Source organism: Euprymna scolopes, chromosome 27 (assembly GCF_053919585.1).
Source record: "Euprymna scolopes isolate OS-2025 chromosome 27, ASM5391958v1, whole genome shotgun sequence".
In the NCBI taxonomy this organism is placed as follows: domain Eukaryota; kingdom Metazoa; phylum Mollusca; class Cephalopoda; order Sepiida; family Sepiolidae; genus Euprymna; species Euprymna scolopes.
This window is the reverse complement of record NC_136508.1, coordinates 35,322,768-35,347,576: the sequence shown is the minus strand read 5'-3', so window position 1 is coordinate 35,347,576 and position 24,809 is coordinate 35,322,768. Positions and strand designations below refer to the sequence as shown.

Genomic DNA, 24,809 nt, shown 5'->3' with positions numbered 1-24,809 from the left:
CTCCCACACCTTATCTCTCACAGACTCCCTGTCTTCCTGGAATCTCTAATATCATTCAGAAGATGTTGCTTGATTCATGCAAGATGATCCAAAAGCACTCTGAAACATTCCATACGTTTCTGTGGCATATTTTCAAGTTTAAAATAGAATTTTATTGCATATCATTCTTCTAAAGTGCCCTCACATCCAGATTGCATTTTTGAAGTTAACCAGCTGTGACAATTAGGCTTTAGTAGGGTATATTCCAATTCCTGCTGTAGCTGTTCATTTGAACCTCATAAAACCATAGAAATTGGCCAGTCATCTCATAAGATATATAACAATAAAAAACTGAGTTTTCAAGAATCTATAACAATTTTTTTAAATGCCTGTACAAAAAAGTCTGGAAACTTATAGAAGGCACCTCATATATATATATATATATATAATTATAATTTCACCTATCTGCATAAGTATCTATATAATTATGATAATTTCACCTTTCTGCACAAAATGTTATGAGGGGATATATTCTATATTTACTTCAGTGCTCAACACACGAGTAGAACTAGATGGTCAGTTATGAAAATATACGGCAATTCAGCTACAAAGAATCTTCCGCATTTCATAAAAAAAAAACATAAGGAATTATCAGGCTTTTTTTTTTTAAACGATTCCTTACGGCGATGAACACAAAAGCTTCTGTGTAGTTCTATATCGTCATAAGTTTTCATAACACACACTATATAAATATATATATGCGAGGTTTGAATAAAAAAAAAATAAAAATGATTCTATATTGTGAATTGTAGGTAACTGCAGCACATAGATAAGCGTAAAATATAAAATATTTTTAATTATTAAAACTTCAAACGGGATTATTGATAAAAACTGGAGAAAAAAAATAAATAAAAAAGCAAAATAACATTAATAAAAATTAATAATCTCAAAATAAGATCATGCATAAAAATTTATATATTAACTTATTGTGTATTGTTTAATACTAACAATACTTAAATTTCAAAAAATAAATTATAATTTTATGAAGATGAGGAAATAAGAAGCTAAAATTAAAAACAAACTGTTATGCATGCTACAAATCGTAATTTTTAGAACTTCAAACTGAACAGATAATTCTTATCAATGAATGGTTGGGTAACAGCTGAACATTCATTCTGGTACAAGAGAAATTGTTAAAAAAAAAAAAAAATGTACAGAGCCATTTGATATAAAAATATATGAAGTAATTAAAAAGTTAATGATCTGAATCCAGAAGAATGTGCCAGCAAAGAGAAGCTAACCATTCATTGTTATTTTTATTGTTATTAATTTTGTTTGCTTATCCTCAAGTTCCGCGTGTTTTTGTTTACTTCTGGTTTCTGCTCCACCGCAAATGCCCTGGAAAAGTCAGTTCTGATTAATGTTTACCGGTTTTAAAATAAGCTAAAAAAAACTTTTCAGAATAACAATATTTTAAAACTGCTAAGCATTAATCAGAAGAGATTTTACTCAGGGACTTCATCAGGAAGCAGAATGATCAGCAAAAACCAGAAGTAAAAAAAAATGTTTACTTTTGGTTTCTGTTGACTGTTCTGCTTAATAACGAACGCCCTGGAAAAGTTAGTTCCGATTAAAAAAAACTTTTTTAAATAAGCTAACAAACTTTTTTCAGAATAACAGAATATTTTAAAACTTCTAAACATTAATAAGAAGGGATTTTTCTCAGGGCATTCATCATGAAGCAAAATGGTCAGCAAAAACCGGAAGTAAAAAAACAAAAGGAACTTTTTTTTTCTTTTTGCAGCGGTGCACTTTCATTACCTTAAACCCCTGAAACTGGACTTTCGGCACACACTGGTACGCTTGCTTTAATATATACAAGAGAAGAAAGGAAGAGAAGCATATAACTTAACAGACTGAAAAAAGATGAAATAATCACACTAAAATCAGACTTTTACACATTTTTTTTTTTCATTAAACAAAATACAAAAGTGAACATGAAATTACAAAAAACGTGATCAAAATGTACTTTTGCATCTGCAGCAGTTTTTTTTTTTTTTTTTTCAAATTTCAAGAAATCAGAATAAACAATAACATTAATAAGAATCATTCTAACCAGAGCATGGGTGTGGGGTTCCTGATGACCTTGGAATGGATGGTGCTTTGGAGACCTCTCAATTTCCCACCTCACCTCTTAAAACAATTATAGCAAGATCAAACTTTATTTGCTCCATTAATCATCTTCAATCCTCTCATAGTGCTCTTCATCATTAAATTGAAAATATATCCATTTTGTTAACCCTTATAGTTTAGTGGTTTAAAATTTTCACTGGGTAGTTGAAAAATATTCCATGAAGCTTTATAAAGAAAAAAAGAAAAAGAAAAAGAAAAAAAGGAAAAGAAAAAAGAAAAAGAAAAAAAGCTAGCCGAGCTAATGAGCACCGCTTGGGATCATAAATTCTTTAAATTGCAAAAAAAAAAAAAAAAATTATTATACCCCAGGTAAGGTTTGAACTCACAATCCTCGTCTCTAAATACAGCGAGCTAATCAACTGACCCATGGTAAAAGATATGCGGTTATGCTGTTACTAAATACATAAACCAGTATTTCTTTTCCTCCACCCATTTCTCCTTTCAGAGAGAACAGTCACAAAAAAGAAAAAAAAAAAAAAAAAAAAAGGAAAGAAAGTGCCCTCTGGTGAATATCAATCAAATTATCTGTTATTAAATTAGTACCTGGTGATTCGCATAGCAGTATTAAGACTTAGGACTGTAAGGGGTTAGCTCCTCCAACTCCCTCTATGATATTAACAATCAGAACAAAAACTATTGATCGGATTAAATATGAAATTGATCAAAATGAATGTTGTTTTTACGAGATCGTTTTACATGCCGTCATATGTTGGATAGTATGTAGAAATAGACTTTCAAACGAATATATCTATGGGAGCCCAGGTCTTTATTCCTCTTCCAAACCCATCATTATCATTCCCATGTTTTCCTCGGCCTTCCTCTGTGAACTGAACTTGCTACCTCAACTGTTCTACATCTACTTACCCAAGAACTCATCCATTTTGTCAATGTGGCCATACCATCAATCTCCTGTTCTGCACACATCTCCCTATATTGTCCAAATTTAATTTTCCTCTAAAATGCTCGTCTTTACAACTCCCATTAGACATCATTCTGTACCGACCTTGCTTCCTCAACTGTTCTACATCTAACCCAAGAACTCTCGTCCATTCTTTTAAATGTGGCCATATCACCAAAGTATACTCTCCTGCATACTGTACAATTCCTTTGAGCTAATCAGATCCAAGTGTCTAAGACTCACATTATACGTCCATATCATTCTCATATTTCTCTCCATGCAACTCATATCCTCATATGTCATTGGTCAGATTTTATTTCCATATATCATTACACCGGGTATACATGTTGACACAAATCAATATTTTTACCTGATATAACTAAGAAAACAGCTTACTTTTATTTTTATGTAGCTTACGGTAAAGCAACAAAAACGTTACAAAACAAGATTTCTCTTTTTCTCTTTTTTTTTTTTTTTTTAATTTTCTTATCACTGTTTTTGCTGAGGCAGGTCATTCGACCAGATGCCAGACATTTACCAACTATCTCATACATTCCAACCGAGAGATCATTTTAAGATTCTAACCGTCCCTTTAAGTACAATTTTTTTTTATATTTCTCTTGCACTGAGTTCACCGAGTTTATTGGCTAGGTAATTTTTGGAATTCTTTATGAATCCAGCTGCTCCTATAATTATTGGAATGATGGAGATCTTCGTTAGATTCCAGTTTATTTTCACGTCGTACATAAGATCTTGGTATTTCATTATCATATCCCTCTCAACTTATCTTCAAGTCCAACGTAAACAAATTCTTGATGAACCGTTCTCCTAAGTAATCCAATTTACAAAATTTCCACTACTTATGTTTACTACGCTATAATCCCATTGACTAATGTATACCCATTAACCCTTATCCTTGAGTGGCCTCCAGGCCTTGATAAGTTATGATTCCTGCTTAAAAAAAAGAAGAAAAAAAAAAGCTGTTTAATCCAACATCGTTAGGGACACTAATTTCGAAGATTACTTCTTGTCCCATATCGCTATGTCAAGTTTAACATCTCCATTTTCTAGATAACTGTAGGAATTGCATAGTAGATGGTGTATAAACACATTTACAACTGTTCTTTATTATATACTAGCATGGGTACCCAGAATTACTCGGGTGTAAAGAGGTATCCTAATGCTATTGAACAACCCTCAGGCAAAAAAAAAAAAAAATGAATGAAAATAGCAGCGAGTACGTGTGCAAGTGCAAAAAAAAAAAATTAACTGCAGTAGGCAGGCTCAAACATGCAACGCGAAAGAGAAAAAGGAGGTAAAAAAAAAAGCTAACGCACTAGCTGTCTCGACCACAGCGACTTATGACGTCACGAGCCTTTGAAATAAGGTTTTATAAACGTAGAGATCGGTAGGCGTATGACTTGCAAAAAAAAAAAAAAAAAAACGGCTCAGTTGGCCAATTTTTACATATTTTTCGTCTGAGATCGATCTTTCTACCAATACCAATTTTGTCATGGTCCAATGTGTCTGTCAAAAGTTTTTGGCAGACATACAAACACACACAATACAGACACACGTACATACAAACTAACACACATTTTCCCTTTTATATATTAGACTAGCAGGGGAGCCTGGTATTGCCTGTGTGTTTAGATAGTGCAGTAAGGACCCCCGGGCGGTGAGGGAAGGGGTAAAAAACAGCAGTAGCGAGGATACCTGGGTGTGTGTCGGTGGTGTAGTAAGGAAACCCCGCAAAAAAAAAAAAAAAAATTAAAATAATAAAAAACGGTAGTAGGCAGGCATAACGTGAAGGAGAAAAAAAAAAAAAAGACCTAACGTCTTAGTCGATGTCTCCATGGCCCGACCGGAAGTGGAGAGCATTGAAATTAAGCATAGTCGATCGAAAAAAAGATGACTTGCTAAAATGGCGATGCAAATATTGACTCCTCCTTGTACAAAACGGCCGACTTTATGGTTATTAAATGAATTAATGTTTTGGGCCAATTTTTCGATACTTGTAATTCGAAGGACCGAGGTTTAAAACGATACCGGTTTCGTCAGGTTCCGTTGCCTCTGTCAAAACTTTTTGCGAGACACACATTGATGCTTCCGTTCAATCTCAAAAGAAAGGATAGCCCTGTAAGGGGCAGCTGCGCATGTAGTTGTGTAGCAAGGGTTGCGCAATTCCGAGCCACACCTTTCCTGAATCGACACTGAGTCCAGGACGACTGGGAACAATGTCAAGATAAGCAGAGAGTACATACAGCACCTGGAAGCCCCAAATGGTTACCCATTTGGTACTAACCAGGTTCAACGCTGCTTAACTCCGGTGATCCAGTGGAGACCGGTGTGTCAACGTGATTATGCCGTACTACATACATACACACATATTTTGCTTTTTATATATTAGATGTTCCTAGTACTTGCTGCTACATTCGATATTCATTTTTTTTTTTTTTTAAACGGTTCACTGGAGATATTTACACACTATTGTGTGGCACAGTTATAAAGTACCATTTATTAAATGACGAAAATTTAATTGAAAATGGATAACTTAATTTTCAGGGATGCAAAAATACTTTGTTTTGTTTATGAAGAGTCGCCCAGTTCAGTTCTGGTGAATGTGTGGAAGGGGGATGTGCGCGCGTGGGTAAGGGTGAGGGAGACTCTTGCCACTGATATTAACAGCTTACAGGATGCTGGTAGAATGGTTATAAGTAATTGTATCCTGAATTTAAGGCAATATAAAATAATGAAACAGAATGAAGTATTTTCAACACAATTGCTCTTTCACAAATATGCTAAAAAGAAAACAAATCTCATTAATATTTTTTGTCATATTATTTCGACAGTGTCAAATTGTTTCATTACAAATATACAGCTTCAAAATTAAATTCTTAACAATCGAAACAGAGCCGAAACAAGATAACAGTCCTTGCACACACAAAAGGCTTGCTATCCTTTCAGAGATCTTAAAAAAAAAAAAAAAAAAAAAAAAAAAAAAATGAAATGCAATGTAGTTTGAGTGTGTTTAAAAACGTATTAATCAGTGCTGGCTGGGACGATTAATCGGAATTAGGGGAGGTATCGGAATTGGAAAACTGTGTGCCTATTTTCAGATTCTATAAACAATTCTTTTTATTTGTTTTTGTTCCAAACTTAATTTCCCATGGCTGATACTTAATGATAAAATTATATTTATCGATTTTAAACTGTCAGTAAAATTGCAATCCATAAGTCACATTCACAAGCGTGTTTTTACATATGTTTTCGAACACACACACACACAACTTAGAAAAGCATTTCATCCAAGGCATGAAAATTGTTAAACAAAATGTTTTTACTATAGGCTTTAAAAATAAAGGTACAAGATTCAATTTGAAATTTATTTATCTTCAAAGTCTACTTTTATACATTTTACACCTTTTTACACATTTTTATACCTTACTTTATTTATAAAAGTGCACTTTGAAGATAAATAAATTTCAAATTGAATCTTGTACCTTTATTTTTAAAGCCTATACTAAAAACATTTTGTTTAACAATTTTTATGCCTTGGATGAAATGCTTTTCTAACTTGTATCGTATCTTTTTAAGATTATATTTTATTTTATTTATTAATTTGGATTTTAAAAAGATGAATGTGATTTTGCACGTATTTATAAAAACTCTCCTACTCTCTATTTAGTTTGTATTTCTCCTCACACCACTACTCTTTTTTGCAACTCCCTCTTTGTCATACATATCTGAATAATGAGAAAATCTGAATTTTTTTTAAACAAAAACTTTAAAATAATTTTTTTAGATTAAATTCTTTTAAACTTCTTTCAGAATAGAAAATCTTTACAATTTAATAAGGAACATATTTTATATAGGTTTCATTAAAAATATTTAGTAGATAACGAGAAAAATAGATGAAAATTTAAAAAAGAATGTATAACTGGTTACGCTCAGTAGTAGTCCTCGCCAGCGAAAGTCTTTGTTATTGTTATTCTATTATTATTATTTAAAACATTTTGTGTCCTGCTCTTTCGTGCGAGGACTAATATATATATATATATACACACACACACACACATACATATTCAGAAAATTAAAAAGAATCAAAATCAATGAGTGTATCGGAATTTAAGATATTGGAATGGTCCCATCACTATGAATAAAGACTGTCTCATTTAGTAAAACTAACTTTGAAATAATAAAATAAAAAGCATTAATATATATATATATATATATATATATATATATATATATATACACACACACACACACGGTGTGACGTCACCATGAACAATATATCTATTAACATTGTATGTGAAATCACGGCCACTGAGATATATGTACTTACTCTCGGTGGCCTTGGTGAAATGCATTTGCATACGTTAATGTCACACTGCATGCATTTGGGGAAAAAAAAAAAAAAAAAATTTTCAATTCAAAAATGCCTAGCAACATCTCCACAATGACAATACAAAATTACAACTGCATTAATATTACAGAATATTAATTTATTACAAACTGGTCATCTGTGCCTAAACCTAAACATAGATTCCATGAACAAAGCTTCTTTCTTAGAACTGCACGCCTGTGGAATTGTCTTCCGTTTTCCTGCTTTCCGGCTGACTACAATATGGTTGTGTTCAAGTCTAAGGTAAATAAGTTCTTGATGAGCCGTTCCATATAAGTTATTAAATTTACCAAATTTTCATTACTAATGATTACTATATTGACCAACTTCTACTGTACACTCTTTAACCCTTATCCTTGAGTGGCCTCTGGGCCTTGATAATGTGGTGATGCCTTTGTAAAAAAAAAAAAAAAAAAAAAAAAAAAATAAACATGAAATTTAGTAAGATCTAAAAGATATTTGTGAACGTTTTACACTTTACCATGGTATTTCAACATCCATTGTCGTAACCCATTTTGATGTTAATATAGATGGAAAAAAATTGGCATTTATTCATTATATCTTTATATAAAGTAGTATCGTGTGTGTGTGTGTGTGTGTGTGTGTGTGTACACACACAACTCTCCTACAGCCCACACCAGTAGACCGATCATGATAATGATGTCCCACCTAGGGATGGTGTACACCACTTTTCAAGGTTAAGATCAAGGTCATAGCTTACTCTCCTACAGCCCACACCACTGGACAGATCATGACCAAACCTGACATGATTGTCTGACCTAAGGATGGCGCACACTATTTTTCAAGGTCGGGACTTTGCTAGTGTGTGTGTGTGTGTACATATATATATATATATATATATATTACACACACACACACACACACACACACACACACACACACACACACACACACACACACACACACACAAGCTAAATGTTTATATAACGTATATTTATAAAAATCTAGCTTGTAGCTAGCATTTTTGAAAAAAAATATTGGTTTTTAAATTCTATCAATATATTTGAACGTGTTTATACACACACACACCTTCAGACTGTAAACAGCCATGTATTTGCGGGTTTGATCCTTGCTAAAGTCAAGCCACACCAATGATTGTTAGTTAACAAAAACTCTTTTTTATGTAGGTAAAAAATTATTTAATCTATGTGTGTGTGTGTGTGTGTGTGTAGCAGATGGCTCAGTGGATGCATCATCTAATCAGTAGTGATTGAGATCAAAGGTTCAGGGTTTTAAGTCGTGTGGTTCAGCTACACATAAGTATACCAGCGAGTCTTATGCCCCTCTACTAAGATTAAAAATTAAGATATAATGACACTGAGTCTTATGCCTATAATCCTTATTCTAATTTCGATCAAAATTTATCATTTCTAGAAAATATCAAAAATCTTCAGAATTGAAATTCATGAAATCTTGCTTAATTGTTGGCTAATGACAATGGATCGAATTCAATGCAAATCATCTGAATACTTGAATTATCAAAGGGATGGTGGTATTCATGTTATGTCCCCTAAAAACCATTTAAAATACTCCAAAGAAACTGAAATTTGGAGAATATTTATTGATATCCAATATCGATGGTTAATAAAGTTCATTGGAGATATCTGAATTACCACAAAGGGCTTTCCACCCTCTTCACAAAAAAAATTGAATATAGCCCACATTACAATCAATTATGCCTACCAACCGTGTTCCAAAATTCATAATGCTTGGTTAATTATAGAGTGAATAATGTACGTAGAAATATATAAAGATATACGCATACCTATCATATCTTGTATTCATTTAACATTACATTTCCCTTGTTTCGAGGTCAGATGTTTTTCTGATATTATGTAATATGGGGGAACTTATTTTTACAAAGAAAAACAAACTTTCTAAGTCCATAACTTCAGTTGTGTAATTTATTTTTCACATTTTATCATTGTAGTTTCTTTTTAATTATTGCTTAACATTATTCTATGGATTGGTCGTTTCTGTTTGTTTATATTTAAGCGTGTCATTATTACAAACCTGTATAAAAATGGATATTGTCACTAGTATTTTTTTTTTATTGGAAATTGCTCCTGACAAGGCATGAAGCCACTTAATGTAAAGAGCTAAGAAAAAAAAAAACTACTTCAAGTTCAAAAACTTGCCAATAATAATATTAAATGAAAGATTCTATCCCAGAAAACAACAATTTCTCCCCCTTTGTTAGAAACTCCACCCATGGAATGTGATGACTAAACTAAATAAGAAAAGTAAGAGTTCTGAGGCTGTATTTGGGTTAACGTCTGTTTGACACGCTAGCATGTGTTGGATGGCTTTTAGATGTTGACTTCCAATCTAACAGGGCCATCCTCATCACTTCCTATCAGGTTTTCCTCGGCCTACTCCTGTTACCTCAATTAAACATACCTCTAGAAATCTCATCCATTCTTTCAATGTGGCCATACTATCAAAGTCTCCTGTTCCACACACATTCTCCTATACTGCCCAGATTTTATCTTCCTCTTAAATCATGTTCAAAATATACCGCAAAGATTTATCTGAGCATAAACTTTCGTCATTCTTTATTTTTTCAGAAATAATTTTTTCTTGAGATGGACAGATTAGTTGAATGATGAATAATATCATCAGAAGATTGAAAATGATGAATAATATCATCAGAAGATTGAAAACGATGAATAATATCATCAGAAGATTGAAAACGATGAATGGCATGAAGAAAATTCGAGAACATTTTGTGAAAAGTCTTTTTAGACATTGGATTTGAAGATGATCAGTTGCAATACAAAAGAACACAATTCCACAGACGAGAATTTCTTGGAAATAAATTCTCATGAAAATTCCATTTAGTATTAGGCAAACAGAGAAAGGAACTTCAGTTTTTTGTTGTTTTTTTTTTTTTTTTTTTTTGCACATTATTCAAAGAAAAACCATTTAGTCATGTGGGAAAACAATAAACAAGTAATAATGCAACGAAAACGGAAATAAATATAATTGAATATACTTACAAAAGAATTTTTTTTTTTTAATATATATAATTAACAGTTTTATATCCCAACATATACAGGAATAAAATGAAAAAGGTTTTTCCCGTTCTCCTGAATATAATACTTTCAGGAACTAAATCATTTAAACTATAAAATTTAAAAAAAACAAAACAAAAAAAAACGTTTATTTTATTTTTAAACTAGCAGGCTGCCCGGCGTTGCCCGGTCATAAAAAATGCATTAATATTGTATTTTAATTAATGCATTATTCTCATCTATTATACATACATAGAAATACCCTAAGTATTAAACATAACGTTAAATTCCTTTCAAAAACGAAGTAAAAAACGGAAAGAAACCGAGACATGTGCATGCGAGTATTATTTCACTTTTAAGTAAAAAAAAAAAAAAATACTCAAGCTGAGATCGAAACCAAAACCTAAAGACAGTGAGTCAAGTACGATAACCATAAAACCATCTTGACACGCTTTAAAAAGGATGTTCAAACCTACTTATTCTTAGCATAAGCAATCTGTCATGTGAACTATTCACACATGCGCATTTGTGAAACAGTTGACAAAGATCCGATGACCTCCTCCCACATACCAATTTTCAAATTTTGACCTCTTAGCAGCCCCTTTTCCAGATGAAAACTGATTAAAAAGTTTTCCACGTGTCTAAATATCTTATACACAAAATTTCAAGTCTATAGATCAAAAATTAATTGAGTATATAGGTTAGAGAAGTATCCTTGCACACACACACACATTCTCACTTTTATAGATATATAGATAGGCTGTTAGCTTTAGAATAAATATGTATATATATCTAAAATCCTTTTTTAAACCGATCAACTGGTGCCTATCTCTACAAACTGAGAGGCTTAAAAGTTTATACAATCCTTAAAGTCGATATATTTTAATTAACGATGTTTCTAGTTGAGACTGTATATTTATTTTAATCCTCCAGCATTCAAGTTTAGTCAACACATCAGATCATCTATAATATAAATCTCACCTGTCTGTTTAAATACATTTATGTATGTATGTCTGTAGGTCCCGCAAAAACTCTCGATAGAGGCGATGGATCCTGACAAGATCGGTATCATTTTGAAGCTCAACGTCTCAGACGACAAATATAAAAAAATTGGCCAAAAACATTAATTCCTTTACCCTAAACTCTGTTGTTTTGTACAAGGAGGGGTCAGTTTTTTTTTCGCCAACATTTTAGAAAATCATCGTCACCGTTGAATTGACTTTGGTTAATTTCAACGCTTTTGACTTCCAGTCGTGTCATGGAGATATCAGCTAGGACGTCAGATTTTCTTTCACTTCCTCTTCCGCCTTTGCGTCAAAGGTTCGAGCCTGCCTGCTTACTACCACTTTTTTTTTTTGTTCTACACACACCTCCAAACATCCGGGCAACGCTGGGCACCCAGGATAGTCGAATTGAAAATAATAAAATCGTAGAATAAACAATGCTAAAGAAAAAAAATGGAATGCTTTTAGAACTTTGTTGTAATTCACATTTGATCATCTCCAGCTAAATGCCGGGATCACCAGTCTTTGATGGACTAGTTGGGCGATCATAACAAAGGCCCGTGGTTAGTTCCAAGGCCGATATCAAGTGAAATAAATAAAATGTGTATATAAGGCACTGTGTGTACGTGCGTGTGTGTGTGTGTGCGTGTGCGTGTTCCCAATGAACTCTGGGCAGATTTTTTTTTCATTTCACACAAATGTACTTTATGTGTCAGAATGTTCTTAGATAGGCTTTGTATCGAAACGCCTCTGACAAATATCAAAAATCGATAATCAAAAAAAAATCAGATTAGAAAATGAACGGTCCAATTTTGACATAAGTTAACACCCTGATACAGTTTAATATCACGAATGCATTTGAGAAGTTTTATCATTGCACAAGCAGAAAGGCCCAGCATATAAACAGTAGGTTTATTGATAAGACAAGGGCGTGTTTGAAATGAATGTTTCTGTTCAGAGCACAATTGAATCATGATACTTGACTTTTGCATCTATAACTTTAATTCAAGCCATTATATATAAAAATAATTTTAGAAAAATCAACAGTAAGTTCTCTACAATGCAATGTAGACTGCAACGTATTGTGAGCAAAGTCAATGCAGAGAGGTATGTGAATCTTCTTTCTAGTGCACTGCGGTAGGTCCCTGACAAGAGCAGGCAATCAATCAATTTGATTGAAAATTCACCGATTTTGACAATAAAAGTATTGGAAGTGAGGAAACTTTGTTGATCCTCATTTAATCCCGGGCAATGTCGGATCTCCCTGCTAGTATATATATATATATATATATATTATATAAATCTCACCTGTGTTTAAATGTATGTCTGTATGCCTAAAACTTGACAGAGGCAACGGATTTTCACGATGTCGGTATCCTTTTGAAACTCGACCCTTCGGACAACAAATATCAAAAAATTGGCCAAAAGCATTAATTCCTTCATCTTCAAATGGGCAGTTTTCTACAAGGAAGGTCGGTTTTTTCGCTGACATTTTTTTGCAAGTTATTCAAACCTTGCATAAACGACGTCGCATAGAAGGCGTTATTTCATCTGCCCGTGACGTCACAACCACAGTAAGCACATCGATAAGAACTTTTGTTTTTGTTTTTTTTTTGTTTTATTTTCACCTCTTTTTCCTCTGCCGCGTTTTGGGTTCAAGCCTTCTTACTCTACCTTTTTTTTTTTTTTTCTTTTGCTCAACCAACATCCTTACACACACCTCCACTTTCTTTTCCACCTTCGCGTCACGAGTTCGAGCCTGCCTGCTTTATTACCACTTTTTTTTTTTTTTTTTTTTGCTCAACACACATCTCCAAACACTCGGGCAACGCCAGGTACCCAGGCTAGTAAACAGATAGATGGCAGTCAAGTTAGTTTAAGCCACTGTTTATTATTCCATTTTATAACTGATACTAATTCCAACATACTACACTAGATTTTAAAAATGAACTCTCACTTTCACTTGCATTCTAAATGTATTCTAAGAATAAAAGAATATCAGAATGCTTCAATATTATGATTGCCTTCTGTCTGTTCATAATACTTTTAATAATACTTCTAAATGTTTGATTAAATTACCAAACAACTTAGATCATATTCAAAATGGTGTATTAGCCAGAGTCATCGACTCATTTTTATTATATACATGGTGTGAGCAAATCATATACACATTTCTCCAAGTTGGGAATAAGTGCCACAGCTCACTTTCACTTGTACCCTTGAGAATGGCATACCTCTTCTAATCTTAGGTAAGTCGTTGCTCTGCTCATCCTAAGATAATGTTGAGTTTTGAGTCCCCCCCCCCCCATATAACTGGACATAATCAACACCAGATAAAGAGAACCGAGGTGATTGTGCATATCTGGTAGCACCAGCAAAGTGGATCTTGGCCTTGATAAGTGGGGACCAAATAGTGTTTAAAAAAAAAAAAAAAAAAAATCCCCCTCTCATCGACATTTCAAAAGGTCAAATATAAACTTGAATATCAAAAGATAACCATTTTCTAAGATGTCAGAAATATTTTTTAATCATTAATTTTTAACTATAAAAGCTGTTTACAAGTCTTAAAAATGTTATTTTCGTTAGTATCGACATGATAGACATTAACTGATAAAAACTTATCTAAACTCAAGACGGAAGTTCAGAAGTCATTAGTATAACGAGTTCACTCCACACCTAGAATATACAATATCTAATACCACGGAAGGTTAATACATTAAAAGCAAAACTTATTCAAATTAATATGAAAAAAGAGTAACATATGCAGATGCATTGCATATAGCGAGAGAAAGTTTAAATTTTATGTTGTCTATATATTAATACGATAGCATGTGTGTTATTTTCTGTGTCACGTTTACATTTTTTTTTTTTTTCGAGCGACTCGTTCAATTGCTATGACCGTCCATTTCTTGTAATAAATACTTTTACTAAAAATTCTTCATGCTTCGATTTCGATATGGCACTCAAGTTATCTATTTTTGTATAAATAATTTTACCAAGAATTTTTTATAAGTTTCGTTTATCACTAAAGGAACTCAAGTTCCTATATATATATTAAATACGAAAAATAAATAACATTGTTTTCATGCTTCAAAAACCCTCATAACCTTGAAATCACTATTCTTGAAGCATACGTGGACTTTTAACATTATATATACACACATTTGTTTTTCTTCATAAGTTTTGGTTTCGGTTCAAGCTGATGCACCCAAGTCATATGGATATATATATATATATATATTTTTTTAAATAAATCAATAGAAAATTGATTCTATAATAATATACACAAAATCTGCATAAATTAAAATATCATATTTAAGTGTATTTTACGACTGGACTATGCTAGCTTAGATAAATACTTGTGCAGTTTTAACAAAAGAGCTACAATGATATTAGGGCGTCTCCATTTACACTAAACATCCACAGAATGCCAACATCAATATATTACATATGAAAGAGTGTGCTGTGGAATTTCTACAGGTCCCACTAGTATTTATTGATTTAAATAATTGTAACCCGCTTTTTATGGGGGAATACATTTCTTAAGACCCCTTAAACTTAATGTTAAAGCAATTTCATGAGAAAATCATGTGATGAATTTTGATCAAAATTATAATAAGTACTCTAATCATATCTCAATCTAAATATTCAAAATCATCCCAAACTGTTCTGTTTGTTGAATTAATTTTACTCAGAGTTATAATTCAGACAATTTATTTTGCACTGCCACCATTGAAAAAAAATAAAATAAAATAAAAAATGAAAGACATTGTTCTCTGTTGAAAATAATAGGTTACAACAGGATGCAAAACAATTTTTTCATCTCTAGATTCTTAAAATTTTTCTCTGTAAGCTCAGATCTGTAGCTGACCAATTGTAAGATGGCACAAATCACATTGGAATAAAGCAAGTGACTGAGAGACGACACAATCACGAAATATTAAAAAAATAATAATAAAAAAATAAAAATAAACTCAAAAGATGTTGTCCAGCCTTCAAGACAGAGCTGCCAACAGCAAATTCCATTCCAAATGCCATTACTTCCTGAGGAGACTTATGAAAATTACATGGCTGTTGACAGGGAAAAGGTCATCAACATTAATGATAATATGCCAACCTTCAAATAATAAAACTCGACCGCTTTGTTTTATGAAAAAAAAAAAAAAAAATGACATATGAAAAGTAAAAAAAAAAAATGACAAATATGAAAAGAAAAAATGTTCATATAGTTGAGAAATGTGGGAGCAATTTATAAAGAAAAAGAAAAATGAGTGAAAAAGGAAAATTAGAGGTGAAATCATTTTATTAAAAGCAATAAAATGTGGTTTAGATAGCAACATGATTAAGAAATTTATTAAGAATTCCCAGGATTTATTCAAGAATAACACGCCATTACACATGAATGCCTACTACACAAAAAGAGAACATTAATGTCTAATAGACACTATCCTCGAGTGTCTAAAGGCCTATCTGTGCATAGGTTTGTCAGAACAACCTGGCATGAGGATAGTTTTCCCTACAAGTAAACCCTGACTAAATATCCAAAATCACATTCAGTATTTGCAGCCCAAATAAGATCTCACTATGGCTAACTTACATTAGCTTTTACGAGGAATGGTGCACCTTCTCCAAGTGATGTTACTTTAAGTAGTAACACAAAGCTGGATACTCCACCCGACTAGATGAATTCTTGTCCTGAAATCCAGTAAGACTAAGAGACAAGGAAGGTATACTATTAGGTTAACAAAAAAGTTCTTGCAGAATTTTTAATTTTGATTTCAAATGATGTATTTTCAAATAAGTTTTCGTTATAATACCTTTTACTTTATATATCATTTAACAGAGAATTTTTTGCTCTATCTAATCGTTTAAATTACAATCGTTTTAAAACAATTATGTCTTCTTTTCAGAACGTTGAATACAAAATAGAAAAAAAAGCAAATTCGCACAATTTTTTTTATTTCAATTCAAACTAAGCCAAAAAGCTGCTGAAACAGTATGCAATATTAACAAAGCATTTGGCTCAAGAACAACTACTGAACGCACAGCACAATGGTGGTTTAAGAAATTTTGTGGCGATGACGAGAGTCTTGAAGATGATGAGCGTAGTGGTCGATCATCGGATGTTAACAACATTCAATTAAGAGTCTTAGTTGAAACCAATTAATGCACAACTGTCCAAGAACTTGCTTCTGAATTAGACACAAAGTATACAACGATTTTCAACCACTTGAGAGATTGGGGTATGAAACTGCCTCATCTACCATACTCTCCAGACCTCTCACCTTCCACTTTTTCAAGCCTCTCAACAACTTTCTGCATGAGAAATGCTTCAAAAACCTAAGTGACATCATAGCCACCAGAATGCAAGATTTTTTTACATTACTGGCATAAATACACTTGTTTTGCGTTGGCGAAAGTGTGCCGATTCTGATGGTGCTTATTTTAATCAAGAAATTTTTGTTTGAGCCGAGATATGTGCATATGAATTTAAATATTAAAAACCGCAAAAACTTTCTTGTCAACCTAATATAACACATTGAAATGGTCAAGTGAGGAGAGGAGAATTATGTTGTAAACTTCTTTACTCGGTGAAGTCAAAATCTGTATAAATTAAAATATATTTAAGCATATTTTACAACTGGGCAATGCTTGGTGGCTTGCTAGTGTAAAAACAGACATGTTTCATAGTTTTATGACTCATCAGCATAGCTAATTAATATTTTAGATATATTTTCTATTAATGTACAGTGAAAACGATCGTTAACTCACAGTAAGTATAATATATAATTCTTCATTTCACAGGGAATTAAACCATTTTTATATAATATAATAATAGTGTTTATAATAAAAAAAATTTTTTAAAAAGGTGAGTTTAAAGTAACTGTTTTACTAAATGCTTAAAGCTAAAAATGTCATTAAGCCACTTACCTAACATAGAAAGTCATTTTAACATTCAATCACGTAAGTCACTCCAGATATGATGACATTAAACAAATGATTTTTGATCCCGTCTACCCAAGATATAACTTATCTGTTGTGTTTTTTGTTATATAGATAAGGGATTTCAAGTTGGATTTAATTTTACTTCAAAAATTACCCATTATCAGTATTAAGTTTCTCATATATATATATATATATATATATATATACTACATTTTTTTTTCTGGGATTATATTGTCATTTACTTTTTCTTTCTAAGCAAAAATTTGTTTGTTTTTTTCTGACAAGTATATGCACGAGAAGATTTGATACCGAAATAATATCGACTGTTTCTGCACAATGAAAGAAATTTGTAAAAAAATCTATCGAAATTTTAATATGCTGAAAAAGCTGTTTGGTGAGAAAAATAAATTTTTGGATCTTGGAATGTAGCTTTACTGTTATTCTTATGCATATATGCAATATTTGTTAAATTTAACAAATATTGAACTTCTAAGCAGAAAGGATTGGGATAAACAAAGAGTAGAATATAATTGAAAAAACATTTTATCAAGAAGAAAAACGAGATATATGTAATATATATATATATATATATATATACATACATACATGCACTAGTTTTAAATTTTTATATTTTTCTTTCTTTGAGGGATGGTGGTATACTACAATTTTGTTGGCAACCCCCTAAATGCTAGTAAAAATTGACATATATATATATCTAACTAGCAAGCTGCCCAACATTACCCGGTTGTAAAAATATGCTTAAATATGATATTTTGATTAATGCATATTTCATATTTATTATATTATATTGGGCCCAATATATATAATAATTATTTAAAACGTTTAAAAAAAAAAAAAAAAAAAAAAAAAAAAAAAAAGAAAGAAAAGAAAAAAAAAAAAAAACTTGTGCACCACCACAGAGAATCGAAACCAAAACGTTTAGTTTACGATTTACTTTGACATTAATGCAGAGTTATATAGACAGGTTTGCTGCAAGGCTAAATATTAAAATATGAACCAATAGCTATTACGTTATGCATGCATATTCGTAATGTCATTGTTCGACCGTCACCTGCCAAATTCAATTTCTTTAATTTTCATACCGATTTTCCTCGGATAAAACCCAAATATAGTTTTGCATGGGTTTAAATACCCTATATATTAGACCAAAAATGTACAGAGGAGTTTGGTAGACAAAATTTTTTAAACAAATATATATATGCGTACATGAATATATATAGAAAGAGGTTTGTGTTTACTATAACCTTTTTAAGCAAATATTACGCAAGTAAAAAATCATGTAAAATATCTGCATGAATATAATTACACATTAACTGAAGATGACCATCCCATAAGAAAACTGAAAAAAAAAAAAAAAATAGGCGAATTAATTATAATGAATGTTTATAAAATATGCAAATTAGCTAGATCTTTTGCAGATGAATGCAATTCCAAAACCCATATATAACAAAGTTGTATTTTCTTTTTAAATAAATAGAAAACGTTTTTAACATGAATACCATACGAAAAAAAAAAAAAAAAAAAATTATATATATATATATATATATATATATTGTGCCCACATTACTGTTCCTGTTGTCTAGAATATATATTCCATAAGTTCAATAGTTTAAGAGCTTATTCTGTACAACAACATATATAAATACACACGTAGCTAACTTTATATACACACTTCCTAAATATTAAACTTTACAAAAAAATGTGCCCATGTCACTTCTGTTGTCTAGGATACATATTCCAAAATTCATAACAATCCATTCAATAAATTTAATGATTATCCTGTAAATGCTAGAGTCCAGGGTAAGTTTTAACAGATATGCTACTAACCTGACTGAGATGGTTAGTAAAAAAAAAAAAAAAAAACTATTTCTTAATGAAATAAACAAATTATACTATAGATGTTTTTTGAAGGGTGGTTTCAATCATAGAAATAAAAATAAATCAAAATTTGAGATTTGGAAACGTGAAATTTTTAAGTCAAGGTCTTGAAATAATTTGGTGATTAAATACTTTTAATAGTAAAAAGGCTTGAAATAAAAAAAATGTTTTAAAATAAGTACTTTATTTTGTGCGTATATGCGTGTGAAGTTTACAGTGAAATGCTCTAGTATTAGCCAAGACGAAATTTCAAATGACTGATGATAAAATGTACCTAGAAGTTTCTCCCAGGTTTTAAATATTGCCGTGTGCCATATAACAGACAAAATATAAATACACAAACAACGTCTGTGTGTGTATATAATTTTATTAATTATTTCACGGAATTCTGCCTTTTGGATGGCATCGAAATATCTTCCAATAACGCAATTCCTTTGGATTTTTACTTCTGGATACCAAACTTTAACCAACTTTTCTTGGATTTTACCGTTATTGGATATTCTACTATCTACCCGAACATCCATTCACGTTAAATCATGTTTTTCCCCTCCCATTCCCTCTGTTTCACTAATTTTTAACTTTTACCAAATAAGCTCTATGGCTCACTTGCAGTTTCATTAAATACTTTACAAGCAAAATCTGATTCCGCATTTTGCTAATTCCTACTCTCTGATGAGGAAAGTATTTCTTTTGAAACTCTGCGGATTAAGGACAATCCACTTAATTTGTGTTTCCTTTTTGAAAATTAAATATGTTTTTAACTCTTCTTAAAGTGTTTTTAACATGTTTTTATTAATTCTTTGTTCTTTATAAGTGCCAGGGAGACCTGACGTTGCCAGGGATTGCATGATGATCAATGAATGTTTCACATTCTCATTGTCATCGAAATCAGTGAAATCACCCATTTTTTTAATCAAATCGATTGATTGCCAGCTCTAGTTGGGGACCCATCGCAGTGTACCGGGAGGAAGTTTCACATGCCTCTTTGCAATGATTGTCCAAAATACATTGTAGTCTACATTGCACTGTAGAGAACATACTGTTGATTTTATAAAATTATTTTTTTTATATAATGGTTTGAATTAAAATTTTAAATGCAAAAGTCAAGTATTATATATAATGGCTTTAATTTAAGTTTAAAATGAAAAAGTAAAATATCATGGTGCACTTGTGCTTTAAGCAGAAACATTCATTTCGAACGTGCCCCTGTCATATCAAAACACTTACTGTTGATTATATATATCGGGCCTTACTGCTTTTGTGGTAATAGAACTTCTCAAATGTACTTGTGATGTTAGGCTGTGTAAAGTGTTAACTCTGATCAAAACTGCATGTTTCTTCTTTCATTGAATTATTTCGATTATTGATACTTATTGAAGACATTCCAATATAAAACCTATCTAAGAACACTGCCAGGCACAAAGTACCTTCATGTCAAATTTCATAAAATTCGGCCCAGTCGTTTTCGAGTTCATAGAGAACAAACTTACATACATACACACAAAGTTCCTTTTATATAATAGTAGATATAAGTTAGGTATATGTATATGTTCATATATTTCTATGTATACGATTCAGTATTAAACTGATTAACCGATCATTATTGATTCTGAAACATAGCTGCTAGACATAAGAGTCATTGTAGGATGCATTTAATTTAATTATATACAAAGCGAGGAGGGGGGATAAACCCTTACTGAAACTTCAGATTCATCTGATTTTCGTGAACAATAGGTATTAGACATTATTAATAAATATTTTCCAAGTTTCAATTTCTTTGGTGTATTTTAAAAGGTTTTTAGAGAGTATTTGAGAATTCAAATATTTCAGATTTACATTAAATTTGATGTTTACTCATACAACAATTAAGATTCATTGAATTTCGATTTCTTAAAACCCTTTAAAAGTTAAGTCTAAATTTAAGACATTTCCTAGAATCCAATACATAATGGATTTTGATCAACAAGAATTTTAGACATCAGGTATGATAGCATTATCTTGATGTTTATCTTTATAAAGTAGACATAAAAACGGTGAAAGACTCCTTTGGAGGGAACCTATTTAGAAACGTTATCTTTTTTTCATTTTTAATTTAAAAAAAAGAAAAACAAAAAAACTCATTTTAATTCTTCTGATATATTCTACATATGAAAACATTCTGGCTACTTTGATCTTGCATTCAAATACATACAAATGTGTGGGATAGACATGCACCTCTGATGATCGGATTTACTGTGAAACTGCTGTCCACATATATATCAAAAGCCACTCGGTTGAATGATGGAGCACGATGAAAGGATTCAGAACTATAATTCACAGAATGACTTGACAGATATTTGTTCTCATTGGACTTGAAAATGGTCACGGAATAAGGAAACATTACCATGCCAATGTATTTCATGCCTTGGAAAGAAACTGTTCATGGAAATTCCATTTGATTTTAAGTACACAGAGTAAAAGGAGGGTTCTTTGCAGTGTTCATCATAGTCACATTAAGTCAACTTCTTTCATAGCCTGTACCACATCCTGAACCATGGCAGCCAACTCACAACAATCCTGAGCAAGGTCGAAAGAGACGGTTCCACCATGAAAGATAAATTCCAGACCTGAGAGCTCAGCTAATATCATCAGCCACATCCTCATTTACGCATCGATTCACTTGCACAACCTAGGCCAAGAGGTTGAGGTTAGCATTAGGATTACATCATATATGGAGTTTCTCTATGTAATTGTAGAAGCATCAATAAATTTATTAATGGTTGCAGCAAAGTATCAGAAGACTGACAAACGGATCTTTGATTTTACACCCCATGCAGCACCATTTGCTGCAACTGTGCAGACGGATTCGCAACTGGCAGTTGCTACTGCAACCAGCAGAAATTAAGAGGAGGCATGGTCGGCTGCAGCATGCCCTCTCCAATAAAGTAGGGTCATCAGGAATTAAATTAAACTACAAAATAAAGTACAAATCCAAAATTAAATCAAAACAGTTTTATTTGATTGAGAAATTGTTAAGTCAGAAATCTATTAATTAATAATAATGGTTAAGTCTTCAAACGGAAACAAGTTTAAAAAAAAAAAAAAAAATTAAATATTGGTGAAATATTAAAACTTAGATAGTTAACATATTTAGAAAAACATAAAAATTAGAATCAATTTCAGATTATTAATCAACATTAAAATTCTGGTTAATTATAATTAATTGATGTTAAGTAGTAAAATAAATCTTTTTAAATTCAAACTTCTTACCTTTTTTTTTTAATTTATATTTTTTCAATATTTCTGAAATTGGTAATTACTATAATTGTTGAATTACAATGTCATATACATTTTAGAGGTTAAACATTCTTCATAGATACTATTGTCAACAATTGTGATCTCTTTCTAAATTACAGGTGAAAATGCAAATTGAATTATTTTTCATTCCTTGATGCGCACATTTAAAACATTAATTAGTATTGAATTTATCAAAATATTAATATTTGATCTATCTTAATAAGTCCGCCATTCTGTCTAAGAAACAATGGATAGCTCCTGTAAGAGCATCTGTATGTGTAATTGTGAAGCAAGGTTTACGCAATCCTCACCTACACGGTATATTCGCCAGGTAATTTCTATAATTCTTTTGCAGGAGTTCGGTTTCCCCTATAATTACTGGAATGCTATATATGCGCGTGCGTGCGCGAGATGAAAAGTGTCTATTCATTATTCCAAAAATCTCTTAAACTCGTTCAAATTATAAACAAACTTTTTACAAAATTGCTTTCCTGAGAGTTACATAGTTCTCTTCAAATCTAATGTCAATAAACTGGCCACATAATTAATCCATATCCTTAAGTGGCCTTTAGCTTTAATAAGTGAGAACTTATCAGAAAAAGAAATAAAACAAAAAACCTGGGACTTCTTTAATTCCTTTCGATCTACTGAGCTACAATTTGCGTTCCAGACTGGCCACTGTCCACAATTGTTGCAAACCCAAAACAGTCCATCAGTTGCTCCTAACAGTCGAAAAACTCTTAAAACTGCCCGTAAACTATCTCTTAAATTTAGATATATTGCCTGGGCCTTTTGTTCCTTTACTGCCACAATTTGGTTAACAATACTATTTAAGCTGCCTTTTGTGTACCTTAGTGAACAACTTCCTATACTTTTGTTCTGCTGATAAACTTATTTCCTTCTTTTTTGTTTATTTTTTTTATTTTCTAACACTTACGTGGAAATGTCGATAGTATCACATACAATGACATAAGGACTGCCATCAAATCCTAACTGACCTTAGCAGATATTGATTATTTTCCTTAGCTGATGAATTGGGCAATCACTTGGTTAATATTGGAAAGTGAAATCTAAAGGTTTGCTGCAACTTGATGCCAATAAAATCCATCTGTATATTAACATACTGTGGCTGATCTGAAACCAAGAATGCTAATGCTTCTTTGGTCGGCACCATACTTAAATGGTAATGTACGATATATATTTAGTGATGGAAAGAGTCAAATATTTTTCCCTGTTCCCAATTCTGATATAATTAGATTCAGATTCTTTTAAAATCTAAATATTTAACTGTAGAGATTTTTTTGATTTAAAAAAAAAATTTTTTTTTCAGATAACCATATGCAAACATAAGAATACACTTATGCAATGATGGGTTTTAATTTAATAGGTAATTTACAATTACATTCAATAAAAATTTATCTCTTTATTTTTAGGACCAGTAATTAAAAATTAAATTTTCAACAAAAACAAAACGCAAACCCCACAATTTTATTATACCATCCCTATTTAAGTTAAAACATACTTATCAAAATATTATGTACATCTATATCAAAAACACTTGTAAACGTTTTTTTTTTTAATTTTTTATTTCCATACTTTGTGGACCAGACGCGTACGCAGACCCCACAATTTTAATGAATCATCATTATGCCAGATCAAACATACCCATTCCTGTGTCTCGATACAGCTTCTATCATTATATGTGATCAGTTTTCTATAATAGTCAACCATATAGGAGTCTATTCGTGACCAGACACACACAGACATTCAGCTTTATATTATATATCCAAAACAAACACACACACACACACACACACACACACACACACACACACACACACACACACACACACACACACACACACACACACACACACACACACACAAAGAAGAAAAGGCAATTAACATAAAATAGACATTTCAAATTTTTACTCCAGTTTTAAATGGCTGTAAATGCTAGCCATCCACGAAGGAAAAAACTTTAAAAATATACTAATTATTTTTGCCGGATGTTATTTCATTCATATCTGTACATACTATCTCAATAAGTCATGTTTTGGGGTCTAAAATTTTTTATTTAAAAATTAATTACCTTTAATTTTTATTGATAATTCATCATCGGTTTAACACAAGTTTTACATTTATTGGATAACTTTACAAAATTGACTTAT

The 24,809-nt window shown here is 31.5% G+C and overlaps 1 protein-coding gene across 27 annotated transcripts in view; it reads right to left on the bottom strand.

Annotated features, from left to right (window-relative positions):
- Positions 1–24,809, bottom strand: part of LOC145248812 (rho guanine nucleotide exchange factor 11-like) — a 609,361-nt gene that overhangs the window by 540,957 nt on the left and 43,595 nt on the right. For 14 of the 27 annotated variants that reach the window (XM_080110468.1, XM_080110489.1, XM_080110470.1 and 11 more), the window contains exon 2: positions 1,801–1,845. The exons of the other annotated variants lie outside the window; for them this stretch is intronic. In XM_080110468.1, the coding sequence (XP_079966594.1) occupies positions 1,801–1,845 (45 nt within the window). The remainder of the gene's footprint in view (positions 1–1,800; positions 1,846–24,809) is intronic. 27 annotated transcript variants of the gene reach the window in all.